General features: G+C 39.5%; 2 protein-coding genes across 2 annotated transcripts; both read right to left on the reverse strand.

Moving 5' to 3' along the window:
* Positions 1-1,579: 1,579 nt before the first annotated feature.
* On the reverse strand, positions 1,580-14,483 carry nrgnb (neurogranin (protein kinase C substrate, RC3) b). Its single transcript, XM_085370600.1, has 9 exons — positions 14,330-14,483; positions 14,034-14,116; positions 12,885-13,046; positions 10,995-11,147; positions 9,794-9,958; positions 9,236-9,279; positions 6,865-8,506; positions 3,229-3,384; positions 1,580-1,603 (listed from the first exon to the last, which is right to left on the reverse strand). The coding sequence occupies exons 1-9, from the start codon at positions 14,481-14,483 to the stop codon at positions 1,580-1,582; spliced, it is 2,583 nt and encodes an 860-aa protein (XP_085226726.1).
* A 399-nt stretch (positions 14,484-14,882) lies between these two features.
* LOC146618838 (uncharacterized) lies at positions 14,883-17,554 on the reverse strand. Its single transcript, XM_085371651.1, has 10 exons — positions 17,506-17,554; positions 17,087-17,392; positions 16,946-16,996; positions 16,811-16,843; positions 16,543-16,659; positions 16,397-16,421; positions 16,245-16,285; positions 16,110-16,154; positions 15,894-16,006; positions 14,883-15,014 (listed from the first exon to the last, which is right to left on the reverse strand). Exons 1-10 carry the CDS (start codon positions 17,552-17,554, stop codon positions 14,883-14,885), a joined length of 912 nt encoding a protein of 303 aa, XP_085227777.1.
* Positions 17,555-20,214: the final 2,660 nt, after the last annotated feature.

Genomic DNA, 20,214 nt, shown 5'->3' on the forward strand with positions numbered 1-20,214 from the left:
AAACCGCCGCAAGCAAAGGCGCTGGCTGTTCCACCTCTGCAGCTGGCGACGTGCGAGCGACAATAAGTGACTTTAACGGGATCTGCGTGATGAAGTACGGCTCGTGTTTTTCCTGTTTGAGAATGCGTGTGTGCCGTTTGAGTTTGTGCAGTTCGCTGTGTGGCTCAGATGTGTGTGGGTGTTCTGAGTGGGTGCACCGGGAGACTGAAGATGCTCTATCCTGTTTCTCATAAAGTGAACAAGACTGCCTCGGCAGATGAAGCAAAATTGTGTTATTCTTTTGTGATTTTGGCATGTAATGTAAAACGGATATACACAGAGAGTGTTTATGACAAGGCAACTGCTGGTGGATTTACATGATCTGAACATCTAAAAAAACATTTTTAGTACAAAAGAGTTTTGTGTTAATCATTCATTAGAGTTGTTGTTAGAACACTATTTCAGCTTCACTGAAACTGCTTTTAATTGCCAGCCTTGCTTATGTTCCACAGAAAAATGAGCTGCTTTGGCTCCTGTAATGTTTACAAAAAACACCAAAAATATCAAGGATTTAATTCACGGACAAAGACTGAGGTGACAGACACTTTAAAGCAGACATCTCACTGAATATTTAAGGTGGATTTATTAGTGTAATGCCACGTCTCTACACCGAAGTTCAGCAAGGTACTATTCAGTTTTTTTTTTTTTTTTTTTAAGCATGAAGCCTCTGCATACAGGGACAAAGGATTTCTACACACCCGATTTAACAGAAGTCAAACAAGTAAATCCCACCAACACAACAACAGAGCATACTGAACCAGTGTGTTATTATTTAAAGCTGTACCAAATGCATCTGGAGAAACAAATAAAGAGGAGTGTAAATTACTGCATGCGTACTGTTCTGGAAGATCAGATTTATAGAAAATGCTTGGAAATGTGGAAAGAACGATTTCACTAACCATGTGACCAAAAGGATAAACAAATAGAACATACATAGCTACTTTTCTTTTGATGTTTTAATCAGTCTTGTAAGCAAGTCAAATAGGTCAATAACTGTCAAGATACAAGCACATCAGGAAACAATGCAAAATAAGAAGTCTTTTTAAGCCACTAATCACCCAACGTGATGCGTACGAGGTTTACACACAGAGAATATGAAGTGATCCATCCATAAAAAAAAGAAAGAAAGGAAAAAAAAGCTCTGTTTAGCATTTAGAGGACATTCATTTTCACTTTCACAGATCATCGTCTAAAAACTAGCACACTACCAGAAGTTTCACAAGTACATGCAGTGAGTTGCAAATTCTGGGTCAAAGACATCCGTACTGATGAGGCTGCTGAAGAAGCAGAGAAGGAGTGTTAAAGTTCACAAAAAAAAAAAAAGAGAAGGGGAAAAAAGATTCACATAACACACCCTCAAAACTGTTCATTTTCTACTGCTAATTTGTGTTGAAAAAGACTCCTGGGGTAAAAAGGTCTGCCTGAAAGCCAGCCTAGCCAGCGTATGCCGGCTGTCTCTCACTACCTTGCTTTGCCTCTTTCTCTTCATCCAGGTCGGGACAGGGGTGTCACTGCTCTGGCACAGATGTGTCGTCTCTCTCTACTGCCCCCGATCTTCCTGTCTCTAAAAACAGAAACCGGCATGGCAGTTATGCACCGTATAGGACTTGAAGGAAACTTTAAACTGAGTTTCTATTTAAGGGCGGTTCATTTCCAAGAAATATGACTCTTACGATGAATATATATAACAAATATGATTAAAATATATGTTTAATTTTAAAGAGATAATGCAACGCTTAGAACTTGATTCCTTATCATGGCCGATAAAACTGACGAGCACTTCAGCTGTAAAAAAGGGGGTCTGCCCCTGTGGGAGGTGCTTGTGACGCTTGGTTCCAGTACGACAGGCCCATTAATTCTGCTTGGCCCTTTAAAGCATATAGTGTACCTAATGCACCTGAAGCTATAAATACTTCTCCTACATAAGGATACAAGGCAGCCAGCCAGCAACTGGGTTAGGAAGAATCACTGACGTAGACACCTTGTGTCAACCTCATCCCCAAAGAAAAAGCTCTTTTGTCTCACAGGGGGAAAAAAGTGGCATTTTGAGAGCTAGGATTCAAAAGTTTTATATCTTCAAAAAGTTTCCAGTGGTCCAGATTTAAAAAGACAAACTATGATTTGAAGGAACGCAGATGTGCAGATTCGGGAGTTTAACTTTTACTGTTTTTATCTTTGATCTTGGTTTGCAGAAGGCAGAAAATCCATCTAAATGCAGCGTGTGCTCGAGCTGAAACAGAACAAGTCTTCACACTTCTCCAGTTGCTTACAAAAAAAAGAAAGAAAAAAAAAGCATCTGTTGTGACAATGTAGCTTGACATTTTTGAAACTAAACTGAACTCGGATTAAAGTCTTTTATCACTGGCGCGTTCACGGTAAATCTGGAAAGAGATTCATGTAGCAGAAAAAAATAATTCAAAGAGTCAATCATCTGTTGCTAAATGAGTCAGATATGTATTTCATTAATCACACTTGGTTTGAGCCTCAAAGGGCTCTAATAGTTGTATTTAATTATGTATACAATTTAAATGGATTCTTTTCCTGCTGTGTAAATGGGGAAAAAATGGCTCGTGTTCCTGCATTATGCAGCATTTGGAACATCCCTAAAACATCAAACTGTGCTAAATTATTTAACAGTAAGCCTAAAATTTGCTTGCTTATCATTTGGAGAATATTAAATTGCTTTAACTGCAAGACTCAAGAGACAGTTTACTAAAATGGCACTTTAGTGTCACTGTTATGTTACAAGGTCTTATTCCCCTTGGATAATATTGAATATTTCCAAGATTATACCTTCTAAAAAAAGAGGAGGACAAAGTTTTGAATTAAAGAAAAAAAAATCGATTAAAAAAACTGGCTTAGATCCGGCTTCATCCCTTCATCATGCCATTTTGCCGTTGAACAAGCTGTGCAATTCACAGCAAAAATGTAAAATTTCGTTATTTCGATTACAAATTAGGCTATAACATAATCAGGTCATTTACAGCAGTGTGTGGTGTGACAAGTTTGACACGAATCTGCAAAGTGATAAAGAAAAAGTCTTGTTTTTCCGAGTACTGTAATTTTTTTCCTCATAAATTTACCTGTTCTCTTACCTTATTTCACTCCTTTTGGGGCTGGCTACCTTTAAAGTCTTATCCCTAGATTCTACACCACTGACCTGTTGAACACATCCCCAGTGATGCTCACCTCCTCCCCTTCTGTTTTGTCCTCTGGCTTCAGCTTCTTGCGAGTCATGTGGCCACGAAAGCCAGCCTGAATCTTAGCGGCAGCCCTGTTGGCTTCGGGATCATCCAGGGGGATGTCCATTATGTCCTCCTCCTCCTGGGGCCGGCTGCACTCCTCCTGTGTAGAGGACCACAAAGTATGAGTGAACAGATTTCATGTTTTTCTTCATGAAACACTGGTGGGATAATCTCATGTTCATAACAGATTGCAGGACCATATTTTGTAAAGTTAACCATATAGGTTGCACTGTCTTTTTTGACAGCAAGCAACTTGTTCATTCTTGTTACACAACTTCACTGGGGCTCTTAGGAGGTCAATGGCCCGCTTTTTCCTCACTCTTTCCCCTCTTGTCACATACAGCATATAATACTGCTGATTTCATCGTTTAGCCTGGAAAAGCCATTATCTCTCATATCACAAAACATAAAGCAATGCACAAAATTGATGAAAAAGACTGCGTGGTAGTTTAATGTTTGTGGATAACTGTAGTTTCATCAAGCAAAGCTTAAGTGAAGTTAGAAGTCACCTTTCAAAGAAAAGATAAACTTGTAATTCTGCCGCATTCAGCGTAAAAAAAAAGAAAAAAGGATGACCCAGCGAAAGCGTCGCAGTCACAGCAGCCTCTCGTTCAGACACTAAAAGTACAGAATCCACTGTCCCAAAGGAAACATAGGGTGGGTGGAAATTCTGGCTTGTCACAAACTGTCAGTGGAAGAGTGCCAAAGCTGTCGACGAGTTATGTAAACACCAATTCAAATCGTGTGGCAAACGCATATCAGCTACACCCCGTGCTTCGCTTATGGTAACAGACTGACATTTCACACAAAGGCAGCCCACAGAATGATCCCACTGTCATCCCACTACCTCAGTGAAGCAGTGCATCATGTCTCCAGTGAAACCCCTCCAGTGTAGGAGTGTGACCACCCACCTGTTCAGCCAGCATTCATTAGCCTCTCTGTCTGACTGCTCACTGAGCAGCCCGAATCCAGATCTTTCACAGCAGCAGAGGTGCAGGGTTGCTGCTGCACTGGATTTTTCTGGCAACACACCTTCTCAGTCTTACTGTTATTGAGTTCCTCGAGGGCTCTTTGATTTATTCTGACTCAGATTGATTTGAAATATTCTGGTGAAAATTCTCTTTTAATGTGATGAAAATAGCTCGAAATAGTTTTATAACAAGCCTTTATGTGGAAAAAAAATATCATTATTTGAGGACCATGAAACCACAGTGGTTACCATATACTGCACTCAAGGCAAAAAGAAAAACACACACAGCGGTGTGCATCCGAGGACAACCACATTTGGCAACTAACAAACTATAACTGTACATGCATCCACCTGGAAAACTGATCAGTGCCTAAAAATAGATCGAAAAATATTTTTGAAAAAGTTCATCTGAAGCTCGTACTTACGTTATGACAGTCCATTTCTTACTCTCAGAGATGATTTCAGTCTTCAGGTGAGATGACCTGCTATGACTTCTGTGCCCGAATTTCTATGTGGACCAAGCAAAAGCTCTCTTTAAACGAGTCTCCGGTATAATACAGATGTCTCACTGGCTCTTACTAACAATCACTGTATGTTCAGTAACACCCGCTCACGCACAGAGTGAGAGGGAGAGACATACAGTGAGAGGGAGAGAGAGGGAGAGCGGCAGCAAGGGAACGATTGAGAGAGGAAGAGGAAGGGAGGGAGAGAAAGAGAGACCTCCTACAAACATAACAGCATGTGTTCATCTTTTCAGTCTCATTAGGGTTTCTGACCTACTGTGTTCATTTTACAGTTACAAACATGTAACAGAGCTTAACATTCACTAAGAACAACCTGATGACTGAAGTAAACGAAACAGGCTGGACTGTGCTCTATTTCTCTCTCAGCAATTTATAGCTTGACAGTTTTTCCCACAACTTAATTCATCCTGGATGCAAACTAGGAAAGACTACCACATGCACCAAGCACCATTAAAATTCACACAAGTTGCAGTGTTACAATAACAAACTCCCCAAATAAAAACAAGTGACAAACTTGGAATTACTATGTAAACCAGATGGCCATAAAACAATAAATGCTGACTTTGAAAATTCTACAAATAGTGTGAAAATAAAACTGTGTAAGCATCTTGGGCTATTTTACACTAGGAGGTGTTATAAATTTATTAGAGGCAGAGTGAGCTAACAGCCCTCTCCATCCCTCTGATCCCAGCTGGTATAGCCGCCCACACTCCTCTGCCAGCCTCAGAGACAAGACGGAGAGAGAGGGAGAAACAGAAAACATCCATTTATCTGAGTTATATCTCTGACATTAACTCACTCCTGCTGGTTTGCTTGCCATTCACATTCAGACAATATGCTAAGTTATGCAAACGCCTAATTTCACTGGGCTGACCTGCTTTATCGATCAGCTAACTTTCTCAAACTGGGTATTTATATTTATACTCACTGGAATGAATTAAGAAGTCGATCCTGCTTTCATGAGTGCATCTAACACAGTATTGAGATGATTAATGTATAGGAATTTCGTTGTGGGCAGTTGTAAATAGACAGTTAAAAGCATAACAGTCCAACATTACAGGGGAGAGCTGCTAGGTTACTGCTTGAGCAGCTGGATTTACATTTATACACTCCACAGTTTTGCTGTGTTTCAGCTAAAGTCAAATCCATCGCTAGGTAGGCAAATACAGAAACTGATCTTTAATCACTCGGTTAAAACTGTTATTAAAAGGTAGATTACTGATACAGAGGGTGCCTAGCAACTATCAGCATCACCATCTCCTATTAATTCCATGACGACATGAAGAGAGCAGGATGGTGAGGGGTTACCATAGTAACATAGTCAGTACCCCTTCCTACACTCCTACTTTGTGTGCGTGTGTGTGTGCGCGCGTGTGTGTTTGGAGTCCTGTTGGTCCAGACAAATCAGACGGGGCTAACTGTGACAGCAATAAAAAAAATTACAGGCTTAATTCACAAGACAAATTGTTTAGTTGGTCTTTTATGATGACAGATTAGAGAATCAAGCTTCAATCTGTGGAGGCAGTGGAGGCTCCCAGGAGGAGTGCGGCAGGAGTGAAGGCCTCCGACGGCCTCTTCCGCGTGCCCAAATGTGAAAAAAAGACTGATTGCGCTTAACTTTGAATGTGAAATTCCTGTAGATTTCAGCTGAGATAATGACATTCAAAGTATAAGTGCAAACTACCATAAGTCATCCAGAAAAGGAACTATTTCGAAGGTATTTTCAATCACCCACCCCCAGATCCACCGAGGGAGAAGAAAATGAAGGCCTCTGTTGATCAGGCTTGTCCTCACAGAGGTTATTTATATAGGCTACCTGAGACAGGAATAGAAACAGAACAAACTGTAGCCTAGCTAAAGCCATCTCTGTGTCAAACATTCATCCTCAGCTGGCTAACAGAAAGTGGAGGCCATGAAGTTAGCTGCCAGGGCGCGTGTTAAACTCAGTTTATTGCTAATTTTTTAATAGGGTCATGTCTTTACTGTGTACAATTATTAATTAATACCTTTAAGATGCAAAGTAGCTTTCACATTTTAACGATAAAGGGAGGAGTGAACACCCAGTGTTAAAAAGAATCAAGATTACCTTGTCGGTACTCTCTTGCACTGTGGTGTCCTCAGGTAGCCTTTCTTCTCCTTGGTGGACATCAGCAGCCCAATCTGCACTGTGAGGGAGCGTGATTTTCTCCTCCTCATGCATCATGGCACTTTTCTCTTGTATTTCTGAGTCAGTCATCCCCTCTCCAAGTTCCTCTCCTTCCTTTGATGTGACCTCTTTTTCCTCCACTGTGTCCTCTGGCTGCGACCATACAAGTGTTATCCGACTCTCCTCGTTCTCCGGTGGATGTTGCGCTCTTTCCTCAAAGACTTCTCTCTCTGCCCCCATTCTAGCCATTGATGTATTTGACTGGGTTGCTTGTGATGAATTATTTTCCGCCCCACCATCATTAATTTCCTGATCCCTTGTCTTGCTGTAAACCTTCTTGTGAGTTTCTTCGATATCTCCTCCAACCACATCTGTCATGTGGCCTTCTTTGAAATCAGGGTCATCTGAGCCTGTCTCTTTTTCTGAATCTTCACTCTTGAGAAATATGGCCTCACTTAGCTGCTCATTATTTTCAATTGCAGGATTGGTTTCATACTCTTGGTTCTCTTTTTCTGCCTCTGTGCTATGCTGATTTAATGAGCTGGTGTCCTCACCTTTTTCCTTTTCATCATCATCATCATCACTTAAATTGAGGTCATCTGTCCATTTGGCCCTGTTAACTCCCTTTTCAGCTTCATGTTTATGGCTGCCTTGTGTATCAGCAACACAGTGGCCAGTTGGAATTGCAGTAGTGTCCTCTGACTCTTCCTTCTCTCGCATTTCTAATACATCCATCTGTAAGGCATTTGTTGAACTCTGTTCCTCTGGCTGTTTCTCCGCAGCCTTACTAATCTGCTGAGCTTCTGGAACATCTTCAAAGCTAATTTCAACCAAAGAATCCTCCTTTGGAATAACATTACCATCTAAGCTACCCCTGCTATGAGCTACACTTTCATGAGTCTCCCCAGAATAAGCTTCAGTCTCTGTTCTTTCCTCGTTTCCTTTGTCTGGCTGATCCTCTGCTTGTTCTCGGTTGTTCTCAGTGATTTCAGCTTGAGCCACTGACGATTTTACAAGAATGTCCTCCGGCTGGTATTTCAGATTTTCTTCACTAACACGTGTAACATTCTCAGCAGTTGCTCCTTTCATTGTTCCCTCTGTTCCTTCAAGCTCTGCAGCGCACACATCCACATCAGCTAGGCCAGAATACTGAATGACTTCCACTGGCTCTACAACTTCAGTATTTTCCTCTTCTCCTGAATCGACAAGCTCCTCGTGTGCAACTGCTGGTCCTTGTTTGTTAACTTCCTCATCTTCTGATGCTATTAACTCCAGAGCACACACATCCACATTTGACAGCCCTCTGAATGATGACAAGTCAGTGGGCTCTAACTCAAAGTGAGGTATATTTTGGTCTGGAACAGTTTTATTAGCCGCCCTGTCAACTTGATCAAATACAGTTACTGCTGGATCGCTTTGGTTGTCTGTGCCACTCGGTTCCTCTGACTGTGCAGCTGCTGTTCGGAACCTGTAGACTGACTCTTCATTGTCTGTGTTTTCAGTCTTTTTTGAGACATTAGGGTGCGAGATTTCATCTGAACGACTTGATTTGTCTTCAATTCGGGACTCAAATGATTTTTCTCTAAAAAGTAAAAATAGAACTTATGTAATTAAAATGCTCATGAAATGACAGAGCAAAACAATGCTTTTCAAAAGAGAACATGTAATGATGCCTCTGTAAAACTCATCTGGAAATTATGCTTATCTTCCTGCAGCTGGTGGTCTTTTTTTGATGAGTTCTTCCCTTTCTCCTCAACCTTGGCACTGCAAATCTAACAGTGATTCCATTACTAAGCTGATGAGTTTCTGGTATTCTAAGCTTTTGTTCCACAATGTATTTTCCCTTTTCTTGATAACATCCCCTGAAAATGCCAAATTTCTATAGGATGTGTGGCTATTAAATAAAGAGAATGAACTAAATGTAAGCTTAATACTGCATTAGCAACATTAATTAATTGCAAACCTTCTTACACTACAGCATTGATTTTAAAATACTGATTATTTCTGGTTTTAAAAACGTTCAGCTTCCATGAGACTGTTATAGTGCATGTCAAAAAAATATCAGTTTTATTGCGAGGATAACTGCAGTCACGTGACTTTTCTTTTCTAGTTTTCCACAGCGACACAAAACCACAACTGTGCCTACAAAAAAAAACAATAAAAAACCTTAAACCAAATGACTCCAGAAGCACTTCAGCAGCAAAAAAACGATGCTGTATTTCATCATCATCACTCCTCTCTGTCCTTTCCCTCTCGTTCCTCCTCTCCCTTTCCACTCGCGCCTCCTGACTGCACATCACATGAGACTCACTTGGAAACGGTCACCTCTGTTGCGGTTTCTTTTGAAGTGTTAGTCTGAAAAACAAACAAACAGACACAAAGAAAAGTCTGCAACAGTGAACTGAAAGTAGCTGCTGAACAGAAACAATCTGCTTTGATTTGCAAATGATTTAAACCCTATAATTAGTTGGAAGAAAGACATCACGTCGAGTGCTGAAATTGAGAATTGTTAATATCTTCTGAAAAATGCCGTGCTGATTTGTATATTGATTGGCAGCCGTGTGGCGATATATATTTTTTTAATTTAAGAAAGGGACAATAAATCACCTAAAATGTAACCCTTAAACATCACCCCAAACCTTTCAGTTCAAATCTATTACTTTAATCTCAGAAAGTTTTTTCCAAAAAGGAATAAAACTGTTTATGCTTAAATAGCCATTTTCTCCATGACTTACCTTAGATCCCTAAGTATAGTTGCACCTGATGGGATTAGCCCTCTTTAACTGTCTTATATCTCTTATCCTAAAGTTCAACAACACTGACTTGAGTCCCCTTGGCTGCTGTTAAACACATTTCCTGTGTTGCTCACCTTTTCCTCTTCTATTTTGCCCTCCGGTTTCAGCTTCTTACGATCCATGTGGCCATGAAAGCCAGCCTGAATTTTAGCAGCAGCCCTGTTGGCCTCAGGGTCATCCAGGGGGATGTTCATTATGTCCACAATGTCCTCCTCTTTCTGGGGCTGGATGCCCTCCTCCTGTGTAGAGCCACCAAGTATGAATTTATGATGCTAGAGGAGCAGATTTCATGCTCATATGGGAACGAGTTTCTTCATCAAACACTGGAGGAAGAATCTCATGCTTAACAGATTGCAGCACCATATTTTGTGAAGTTAACCATATAGCTGCACATTTGTTTTGCTTTTTTTGACAGCAAACAAATTGTGGTTATTCTTGTTATTAAGTAAGTGCAATGGGGCTCTTTGTCACTTCAAAAGCCAACACCATTTCCACAGGTGTAGAAAATAAAACAGCAGCCACTCAATCTGCCTTTACAAACATCTGTGAAAAAGCTCTGATGAAAATGTTTTATCACTAGCAGTTTTAAAGTATATCTGGAAGCAGATATACCAGAAAAAACCCCTGAAAGATTAAATCACCTGTGGTTAAATTAGTCAGCTACGTCTTTCATTAATCTCACTTAGCCTCAAAAAGGCTCTAAAAGGTGTATTTAATTATGTATACCATTTAGAGGAAATATTTTCCTGGAGTGTAAATGGGAAAAAATGGCCTGTGTTCCTGCATTATGGAGTAAATGGAACCACCTTGAAACATCAAACTATGCTAATAATTATTGAAGAGCATGCCAAAAGTTGTTTTCTTATCTTATATAGAATATTGAATTGCTTTAGCTGCAAGACCCAAGAGACTGTTTCCTAAGATGGCACATCATGGCTATTTTTATGTTACAAACTTTCAGCCTCCTTAGCTGGTCTTGAATATTTATATGAGGTTTAAAGTCTTGAATTTATGAGAAAAAAAGATTGTGTTTTTGTCCATAAACCTCATTACTTCATAAAACCTCAAATGCAAACTGGGAAAACTCAAAAGTGCTCTGTGTAAAATACAACAGGATGAATGTAAGTGGCAGTTTGCTTATAACTTACCTATTTCACTAAGTGTAGTTGTTGTACCTGATAGGATTAGCCCTCTTTAACCGCCTTACATGTCTTATCCCAAAGTTGAACACCACTGACCTGAGGCCCCCTGGCTGCTATCTTCAATTTTACTTACCTTTTCCTCTTCTATTTTGCCCTCTGGTTTCAGCTTCTTACGATTCATGCGGTCACGAAAGCCAGCCTGAATTTTGGCAGCAGCTCTGTTGGCCTCAGGATCATCCAAGGGGATGTCCATGATGTCCTCCTCCTGGGGCCGGCTGCACTCCTCCTGTGAAGAGAACCACAAAGTATGATGGTAGAGGAGCAGATTTCATGCTTATATGAGAAAGTTTTGCTGTGTGAAACACTGGTGGGAGAACCTCATGCTTAACAGACCGCAGGACCATATTTTCTAAAGTTAACCATAGATGCTGTACAGTCTTTTTTTGACTCGAGTGAACTGTGCTTGCAGAGCTTCTCATCGGCTTTAGATAACTGCAGTTGGGCTCACTGTCACCTCAAACCAGTGTACTTCTAGTCACAAGCCCAGATTAATGGGGATGGTTGCTGAAAGGGCATCCAGTTTAAAATCTTTGCCAAATCGAACAAACATCAAGAATGAGATTTCCATACCGGATCAGCTGGGGCCCAGGTTAACAATGACCGCCTCTGGTGCTGTTTGCCAACAGGGTGCCGGTGGAAACTGTGCTACTGTTAGCCAAAGACAAATGAAGAGTAAAGGCGGAAGGCATGTTAGGAGGCAGTGAGAGAGAAGGAAAGCAAAACAGATTACATATGTGTGAATACGAGGGAGACAGGTGTAAGTGAAGCTGCAAGGAGTAGAGGTAGCGAAGGTATATGAGTTTAAGAAGAAAAGAGTGCAGGCAGGGTGGAGTGGGAGGGGATGAGTGTCAGAGATGATTTGTGACAGAAGGAGAGCATAAAATCGAGTATATCAGAAGGTCAACTTAGGTAAAGCAGCTTGGAGACAAAGTTAGAGAGGCAAGGCTCGTTAGAGTGGTTAGGACATGAACAGAGGCAAGATGTACTGGACAAAAGAAGTTAATTATGGAGCTATCCAACAGGAGGAAAAGAGGAAGACCACAGATAAGATTTATGGATGTAGTGAAGGAGGACATGCCGGGGGTCTGTGATAAAGGAGGATGCTGACCATGGGGTGAGATGGAAACAGATCCACTGTGGTGAGCTCTAACAAGAATAGCCAGAAGAAGAAGAAGACGAATATACCATTTAAACTGATTTTTTTTTCTCTACTGTGTAAATGGAAAACTGTTTTTGGAGCATACCTAAAACATCAAACTATGTTAAATTGCCTAAGACCATGCATAAAATTTGTTTGCTTATCATGTACTGATTATTCAGTTGCTTTAATGGTAGGACTCAAGAGATGTTTTATTAAGATGGCACATTAGTGCAATTAATCCTCGAATAGTCATGAATATTTCCAGAAATGAGAGAAAAATTGTGTTTTTGTCCTTAAACCTCATTATTTCATCAGACAGACCCAAGACTCAAAAAGTGCTCTCGATAAAACACAGCAGCAAGACTGTAAGAAGCAATGGTCATATTGGTCTCTCTATTGCAATGTAGGAGTAGTACTAAAGTTGGATCTTTGCCGTCTTGCTGTTGAACAGGCTGTCCAATTCATGGAAATGTCTCTTCAAATGTCCTTACTATGACTGTGCTTAAGTCTGTGGTGCAATGAGCTTGATCCAAGTTTGAAGAATGAAGAAGAAAAAATAATTAGTTTCACTTATAATTTTTTTTTTGCTTTAATTCTCAGAACACTCCTTTATCTTTTGTAAAACTGAGTTTTTCCCTTAAAATTTCCTCTTGCATCAAAGACAATATCAAACTTTTTATTTAGCAAATTAATTTTTTTAAACGCTGAAAATTTTCCCTAAAATGTTTAATTGGTTTATGCTTAAACAACTCATTAACTGCCTTATATCTCTCATACCCAAGCTCAGTCCAACTGGCTGCTGTTGAACACAATGTTGCTCACCTTATCTCCTTCTTTGACCTCTGGCTTCAGCTGCTTACGAATCATGTGGCCACGAAAGCCAGCCTGAATTTTGGCAGCAGCCCTGTTGGCCTCGGGATCATCCAGGGGGATGTCCATGATGTCCACAATGTCCTCCTTCTTCTGGGACTGGCTGCACTCCTCCTGTTTAGAAGACCAACAAGTACTAGTTTATGATGGTAGAGGAGCAGATTTAATGGTCACATGAGATTTCTTTTCTCTATCAAACACTGGTGGCAGGATCTCAAGCTTCACAGATTGCAGGACCACATTTTGTAAAAAGTTAACCTTGTTTGTCTTTGTTTTATTTCGCATTGGAGGACTAGGGTTTTTGCAGCATGAACAGCCTGTTTTTCAGAATCAGAATACTTTATTAATCCCGAAGGAAATTAGTCATAGCAAATGGAATCAATCTAATTTAAGTCCAGACTTTGACTAGGTAACACCAAAGCCTTGATTTTGTTTTTCTGAGCCATTTTGAGGTGGACTTTTATTTGTCTTTTACTTGCAGACCTTATTTCTTATCTGTTCTTGTGTTTCTTTAGACCATGTCATGACACCAGGTAGGTTTTTCTCATAATAAATGAAATCTTTTCTTGGAAACATTTAAGTGCGACAAACTAAAAAAATAAATAAAAATGAGAAGGCACTGTATTTACAACAGCACACATTTGCAGTATAGGTCAGAGAACTAAACTGGCCTGTTTGCAGTTAAAACCTGTCATCCAATAAAAACTTCTGGCCCATTGGAACCACAATATATGACAAAAAAGAACAACAACTGTTGAAATAATATGCCGAGCAACTAAAGGCAACATATGCTTTCAAAACCAGTCTTTGGAACATTAGCCCACAGTTTTCTTGGTGATTTTTTTTTTAATGTTTTGTCCAATTAAACATGAGCAGATATTACATTTATATAAAATTCTAATTAAATTTAAAGTTATTTTCAGCCTTTAATATCTGTTGGTACCATTTTCAGGTAAACACAGAGTTGGTTTTTCTTTTTTCTTATTGAGTATCTTGTATATCACTGCATGTTGTTTCGTGTTACAGTTTACACAGCAGTCCAACTCTTTGGGGAATGAGGTTGCACAAGTATGGTGCGACCATTACCTAAACTTATACAACTACCTCAGGGCTCTTGAACGCATGGTTGTTGTAGAATCTATCTTCCAGTTTAGCAGCCCACTCGGCAGGGTCCATGCCACTCTCTGCAATGACAGAAAAGCCGTACTTTTCAGGTCAATTCAGTTTCATTTACATTATGCAAAGTCACAAGGACATGCTAGTAATTTCGAGGAGCTTATGGGAAATATGATAGGCAAACTATTACAAGTATTTAGCGAAGAAAAGAAACATACACAAATCTTTGAACGGGACATACTGTTACTTCATCACGTTAAAAGTTAGAAAGTTATAGTTACCTTGTCTTTCTTTTAGAAGAGCTTCGAAGTACTGCGCGGCATATTTGGGGATGTCTTCAGGCTGGTCTCGTAGGACTTCACGGGTCAGTCCCTCTAGTATGGTACCAAATCCTCGCGGGACCCGCAGGTGAGTGTTTGAGAAAGGCACTGCCATTTTTTAAGGGGGCACAAACGTCTGTGACAACTAGCTCTAAACGACTCTCATTAACTGACTTCAGAATACCAGAAACCTTAACAAAATTTTTTATGAATTAGTCACAGTGGATACCTAAAAACTGGCAGCAACCCCAAACCAACTGTGCACCCCGGAGTGTTTTGTTGATAGTTGTTTCTAAGCAACGATTAGCGCTACTACGGCCATCAGGAAGGGTCAAATGACATGAAAGTCAAGAAATGACAGCTTTATTGAATATAAACCTCAATACAGATACACCACGCGAACAATAGAATAAAAAAAGCATAAATGGAAAACAAATACATCCTCCAAAACCATATATACATAAAAAACATATCTCTATTTTTTCTTCACATTCCTCTGCAGCAGCAGTCGAAGTCAGGCGTAGGTGATCACTGCATACTCAGAGTTGGTGCTCATCTTGCGGCTGACCTCTCTGACCTGAGGAACATGCAGTCTGTCAGCTGAACGAGAGGCCTGCAGGTGACACCTCGGTTTATCTCCCCACCGCTGGAGGGGAAGAAGGATAAAAAAGACCCCTAATGTGTTTGTGCTATAAACAGAGTTTTTATACTTTCGCACTTTTTACTAGCTTTTATTTATTTATTTATTTACAGTTTTAGACTTTTTAAAATATACGTATATATGGGCAAGATTAATGGAAATCAGCACAGGTATTATAATAAAAACACAGAACGTTTTGAAAAAACTTGACTCAGTCTTGTAGACATTCAAAGTCTTAGTAATCAAAACCTCATCAGATAAGCTGTGATAACATTTTCTTTTTTACCAAACTAACAAATACTAAAACTTCCTTTATTTTTTTAATTTTAGTTATTTAGTTTTTCAAGTTTGTGTTTTTGAGTTAATTAAAGTTTGTTTGTTTGTTTTCACATCCACTTTTAGTTTTTAGTTAACCTTTAGTTAGATAAAATAACCCTGGTAATAGAAATACTGGTTGTAGGCTTTTCTGTTTTTTTCTTCTTCTAAATTATCAAAGCACATCTATACAAGGTAACCACTTAAAAGAAGGTAACTACTCAAAAAATTGCTTTGCACACATGCCTTACAATTACACGTAAATAAAAAAAAGCCACAATTTGTTTAAAACCTTAAAAAATATTCTATTTTTGCTTTAGCTTTATTTATAGCATTCCTCACATATGAAATGAGTAAAAGAAACTTTTTGAACAAGTAAGATGAACACATGAACGTTTCTGATATAAAATGAATCTCATTGCTTATATATTCTGCAATTAGCAATTCAGAATCATGCACAGGTATGTGAGCTGCAGCACACTGCAAGTAGCTGGTAATAGAGCATGGGAAATAACATTTCGAGCTCAGTGAAACACAAGTAACAAACATGTTTACTACTTTGTCTCTCACCTCTTTTTGGTCTCCGGCTATCAGGTAGCCGACCTGAGTGAGTTCTGGTGTGCTGACACCACGGACGGTGATCATAATGTCAGCGTAAGGAACTTCAGTATCACTCTCATTATCTGGGTCAGAGAAAGCATTTGTTTCATTAGTTATTGTCTTTGTTTCTATAGGGTAGATGATGATAAGGTGTCATTCAAATGAAAAGTGTTGAGATTGTCTTACCTGGTGGAGGAATCCTCAAAGTCACCCTTTCACTTTGTGTTGACCCTGAGAAATAGGACAGGTATGAATAATAGAAGGAACAAAAATTGAAGCTCGTATTTGTCGCTTTTACATTTGATATTTAAAACTGTTTACCTTTTATCTGTAGCTGGGCTACATGTGGTGATTGTGGTAAGCTGAAAAGGAAAACATATAGCAAAAGGCCCAATAAAGAATATTGCAAGTCTAACATTTAAAGGTAATTGAAGTCAGATTTAAATAAAGAGAAGTTCTGAAATTGTACTCACTCCAATTTGGACACAGTAGGCTCCTCTGGAATATGAGATATTATCAATATAATGTTAAATAGTTATACGGACACAGTTGTGTATATTTTATCATTCAGAACTTTTTAAAGCTGGTGTATGTTCACAGTGTAGTATCTTGTGATCACCTTTACCGTTCCAGTTCTGTCTGTTCCGATTAAAACACAAGTATACAGCCAATGCTGCAAGAACCAGGGCTACAGCTACGGAAACTGTTGCCAAAACCTTAATTCCAGTAAATTCTCCTGTTAACATGGAAACAACAGTATTAACTTAGACTGAACTGGATCGAAAGGCAAACATTTACTTCTCCCTTCTCCATACAGATGTTAATAAGTAACAATGATTCTCTTTAAAAGTTTTCATAATATCCACTGTTTCAGAGTCCCATCTCACCTCCAGGGGAATTTGGCTTGGCAGGAAAAGATGCTGAAGAATGAAGAATGCAATATATTAAATGAAAGTCATGCTCAAAAATGTTCAGCTACAGCTATGAAAAATTTTGCATCTCTTCAAATCACAGCTTCTTACCATTTTTGTTGTAATTTTTTGGAGCATCTGTGTTTGGAAGACTTCTCTGAGCTGAAAAAAGGAAAAGTTAAAGTGAAATCCAATTTGCTTACCTCTTTATTGAGCAGCTGCACATATTTGCATAAACTAAAGTTTATCTACCTCGAAGCTGAAGCAAAAAGAGACGCTCTGTTTTTTGTTGAAGCTGAGGATCCTCTTTATCTACTGTGTAGCAAGTGTAGTTGTTTTTCAGATGTCCCGTGGACACATTGGTGAGACAAAGAAACACTGTGCAAAAGCTGCCTTCTCTAAACATCATGTGGCAGCCAAAGATGTTGAGCGCTTTACTCCAGTAGCCTTGAACGAATCCACTGGAGCAATTGTAAGTGCAATTTAATGTAACGGAGTCCCCCAACTCCACAGTCACTAAATCAATGGGTGTCTTCGTGTAAATACAGTTTACACAATCTGTGAAGAAAGGTAATAAATTTTTTTTACCTCAAATAGCGCGCATTTGTCTAAATAAATGTGTTTGAAATATCTAAAGCCCAGGGCAATAACAAACATCATATAAACTTTACCTCGTGTCATCCAAAAAAAGAGTAAAGTGAGATAGATTGAGCTGTTCATTGCTGTTCTCTGTTTTTCTAATTTTCTCCTGCCTCAAAAGATGAAACTGGATCTGTTGTGCTCCTGTAGGCTGGTGATGCATGCACCTGCACAAACACACTTAAGTACCCACACACATGTTCCAACGCTTGAGTGAGGGTACAGGAAGTGGTAACCCAAAGATTACGTTGCTGTTTAAAAATATTCATAACTTTCCATTTATTGCACCTGACATCCTGCAAAGTGCAGGCGCAAAAATGTCTGCAGATCCACTAGTCCTCACTGCACCCACAGAGGCTGCATTTGAATTTCCTTTTACACCGTAATTAAATAATTTATCCTAAAATTTTTACCTCGTGAAAATATAATTGGTCTTATGTGATTAAACATTTAATGTTTGGCAATGGAATTGATTTAATTTCATTTTTAATACCTTAAAAAAAAACAGTTTCTTCTTTATTGCATCTTAATGACTTACAAGAGCAACATAAATAATTTAAATGATCCACCAGCAGAGACACCATCTAGGTGAACTTCAACGCGTCATGCATTATTGAAAGAAGCAGATATAGTTACCGAACATTACTGCACACTATTGTCAGCTGAAGCAACCACCTGGGAATCAGATTTCATGCACGTTTCACTTTTAGTGGCTGGGGGCCTCTCACTTTCAAGTCTTTAAACGATCACTCTGGGAGACTAACTCCATTAAGTCTTTAACGTTAACTTAGTTGTTACCAACTTCTAAGTGATTCAGCAATAATGTGTTCATGGGAAATAATACACCTGCGCTGCTCTTTAGCTTTTGCTATCTTTTTACTGCGGACGGAGTCTGGAGTTTCTTCAGGTAAGCAACTCCTTTTTAAATATTGACAAATTAAACTAAGTAACTACCAAAACCACACTGACTACACGAGAATGTTCTATCTATTGTTCTAACAATAATTTATGTAACGCCTGAAGGGAGTGCAGACTACCCCCTCAGTGAGGAAACAGATGTGGATCAGTGTCCAGGAGGAAAATACTTCTTCAACCAGCTTTGCTTAGAGTGTCCCTCTGGTCATTTGTGAGTCATCAACTATTTTTGAACTGTTAGATCTGTATTCTTTCACTAATAAGAGAGTTTTCTATAAAATGGATAATAAATTATACAAATTATAAATTATTTTTGTTTTATAGCTGCTCTGGCAATTCGTCTGCACCGCAAAGATGCCCAGCAGGAACATTCAACATGTACACAGGGAAGAGCAGTATCACTGACTGCAAGGTAAGACATGTTAATGCAAAACAAAACAACAAAAACACTTCTGGCTTCATGCTTTGTTTTCAAATTAAGAGAAAATGCATGTTTCAACTACAGTATGATGACTTGTCATAGCAGAGCCCATAGAAGAGCCAAAGTGAAGACAAGTGACTGCAGAGCGATGCAGGAATTAATAATTAGTTACAAAGCTGTTTTGTTGTCATCATGTGTGCTCTTATTGCTCATTTCTTTATGTCGCAGCCTTGTTTTCCAGATCTCATCAGTTCAGAGGAACGAGTGGATTGTAAGCTGTGTCCTGCAGGCTTCTCATGTGATCCAACCATTGGGATTCTTTATTTATGCCCCCCAGGACAGCATTCGCCAGAGGGGGTCCTGCAGTGTCTGAGCTGTCCTGTGGATTCTGTCTGCACCTCGGGTTTCCCTTATAGGGTCAGACCTAATAATAGTGGATAAGAAGTTAAATCCTCCAACATTCTGTGCATTTGAGGCATTCTTTTTTTTTCTTCTCTTTTGTCAACATGTCTTATAGTGTGGACCTGGCAAGGAGCCCAATCCAGATCACACCGTGTGTAACGACTGTCCTCTGGGCTTTTATTCTACTATGTGTACGATCCAGTGTCTGCAGTGTCCAGCAGGTATAAAAGACAAACAAAACAAATCTTCTGCTCCCAAACATTTAAAGAAGTTTGATATAAATAGCTTTATTTACAACTAAAAAGTTCTCATAAAAATGTAAAAAACACTTTTTTTCTTTGTTTCTTAGGAAGTTACTGTCCAGATAGTGGAATGTCTCAGCCACTTCCCTGTCCTCCTGGTTGGTCTTCTACACCTGGACAGGGTTACTGCAGCAGCTGTAATAACACATCCATACTGTGTGGTGGAGCTATAACCCCCCGCTGGAGCCAGCCAGTCCACAGAGCCAGTCAGTCCATCACCTGTCGACCAGGAACATACAAAGATGTGACAGAAGAGTTTGGTTGTATGGTCTGTCCATTAGGTTGGTGTTAAGTGCTGCATGTTATCATTCATCTTATAATTTCCTTTACTTACCAAAGAAATGTCAAATGTACCTGTGTTTTACCCCCGCAGGTCATTACTGTGTGGGAGGGGTAGCTATACCCTGTCCTGCAGGTACTTACGGCCCTAAAGAAGGCCTGCAGAGACTGAGAGACTGCACAATCTGTCCTGCAGGTAAAGGAATGGTGGCAAAGCATCTGGACAAGTGGTAAAATTGTTTGTCCATGTGCAAAAACTATATATGTGCAGAAGAGTATGTCTCATCATATCTATAACATACCTAACCCTTGGAAAGCAAATGTAATAGTTTATCTGGACTGTATGACTGTATAATATCCTCTTAAAATGTTCTTCTATGAAGAGTGTTATACATAGCATTGTATAAAAAATACTTTTTCTC

Source organism: Diplotaxodon limnothrissa, linkage group LG14 (assembly GCF_057381915.1).
Source record: "Diplotaxodon limnothrissa isolate DT_005_m linkage group LG14, D_limnothrissa_male_GT1.1, whole genome shotgun sequence".
Classification (NCBI taxonomy): domain Eukaryota; kingdom Metazoa; phylum Chordata; class Actinopteri; order Cichliformes; family Cichlidae; genus Diplotaxodon; species Diplotaxodon limnothrissa.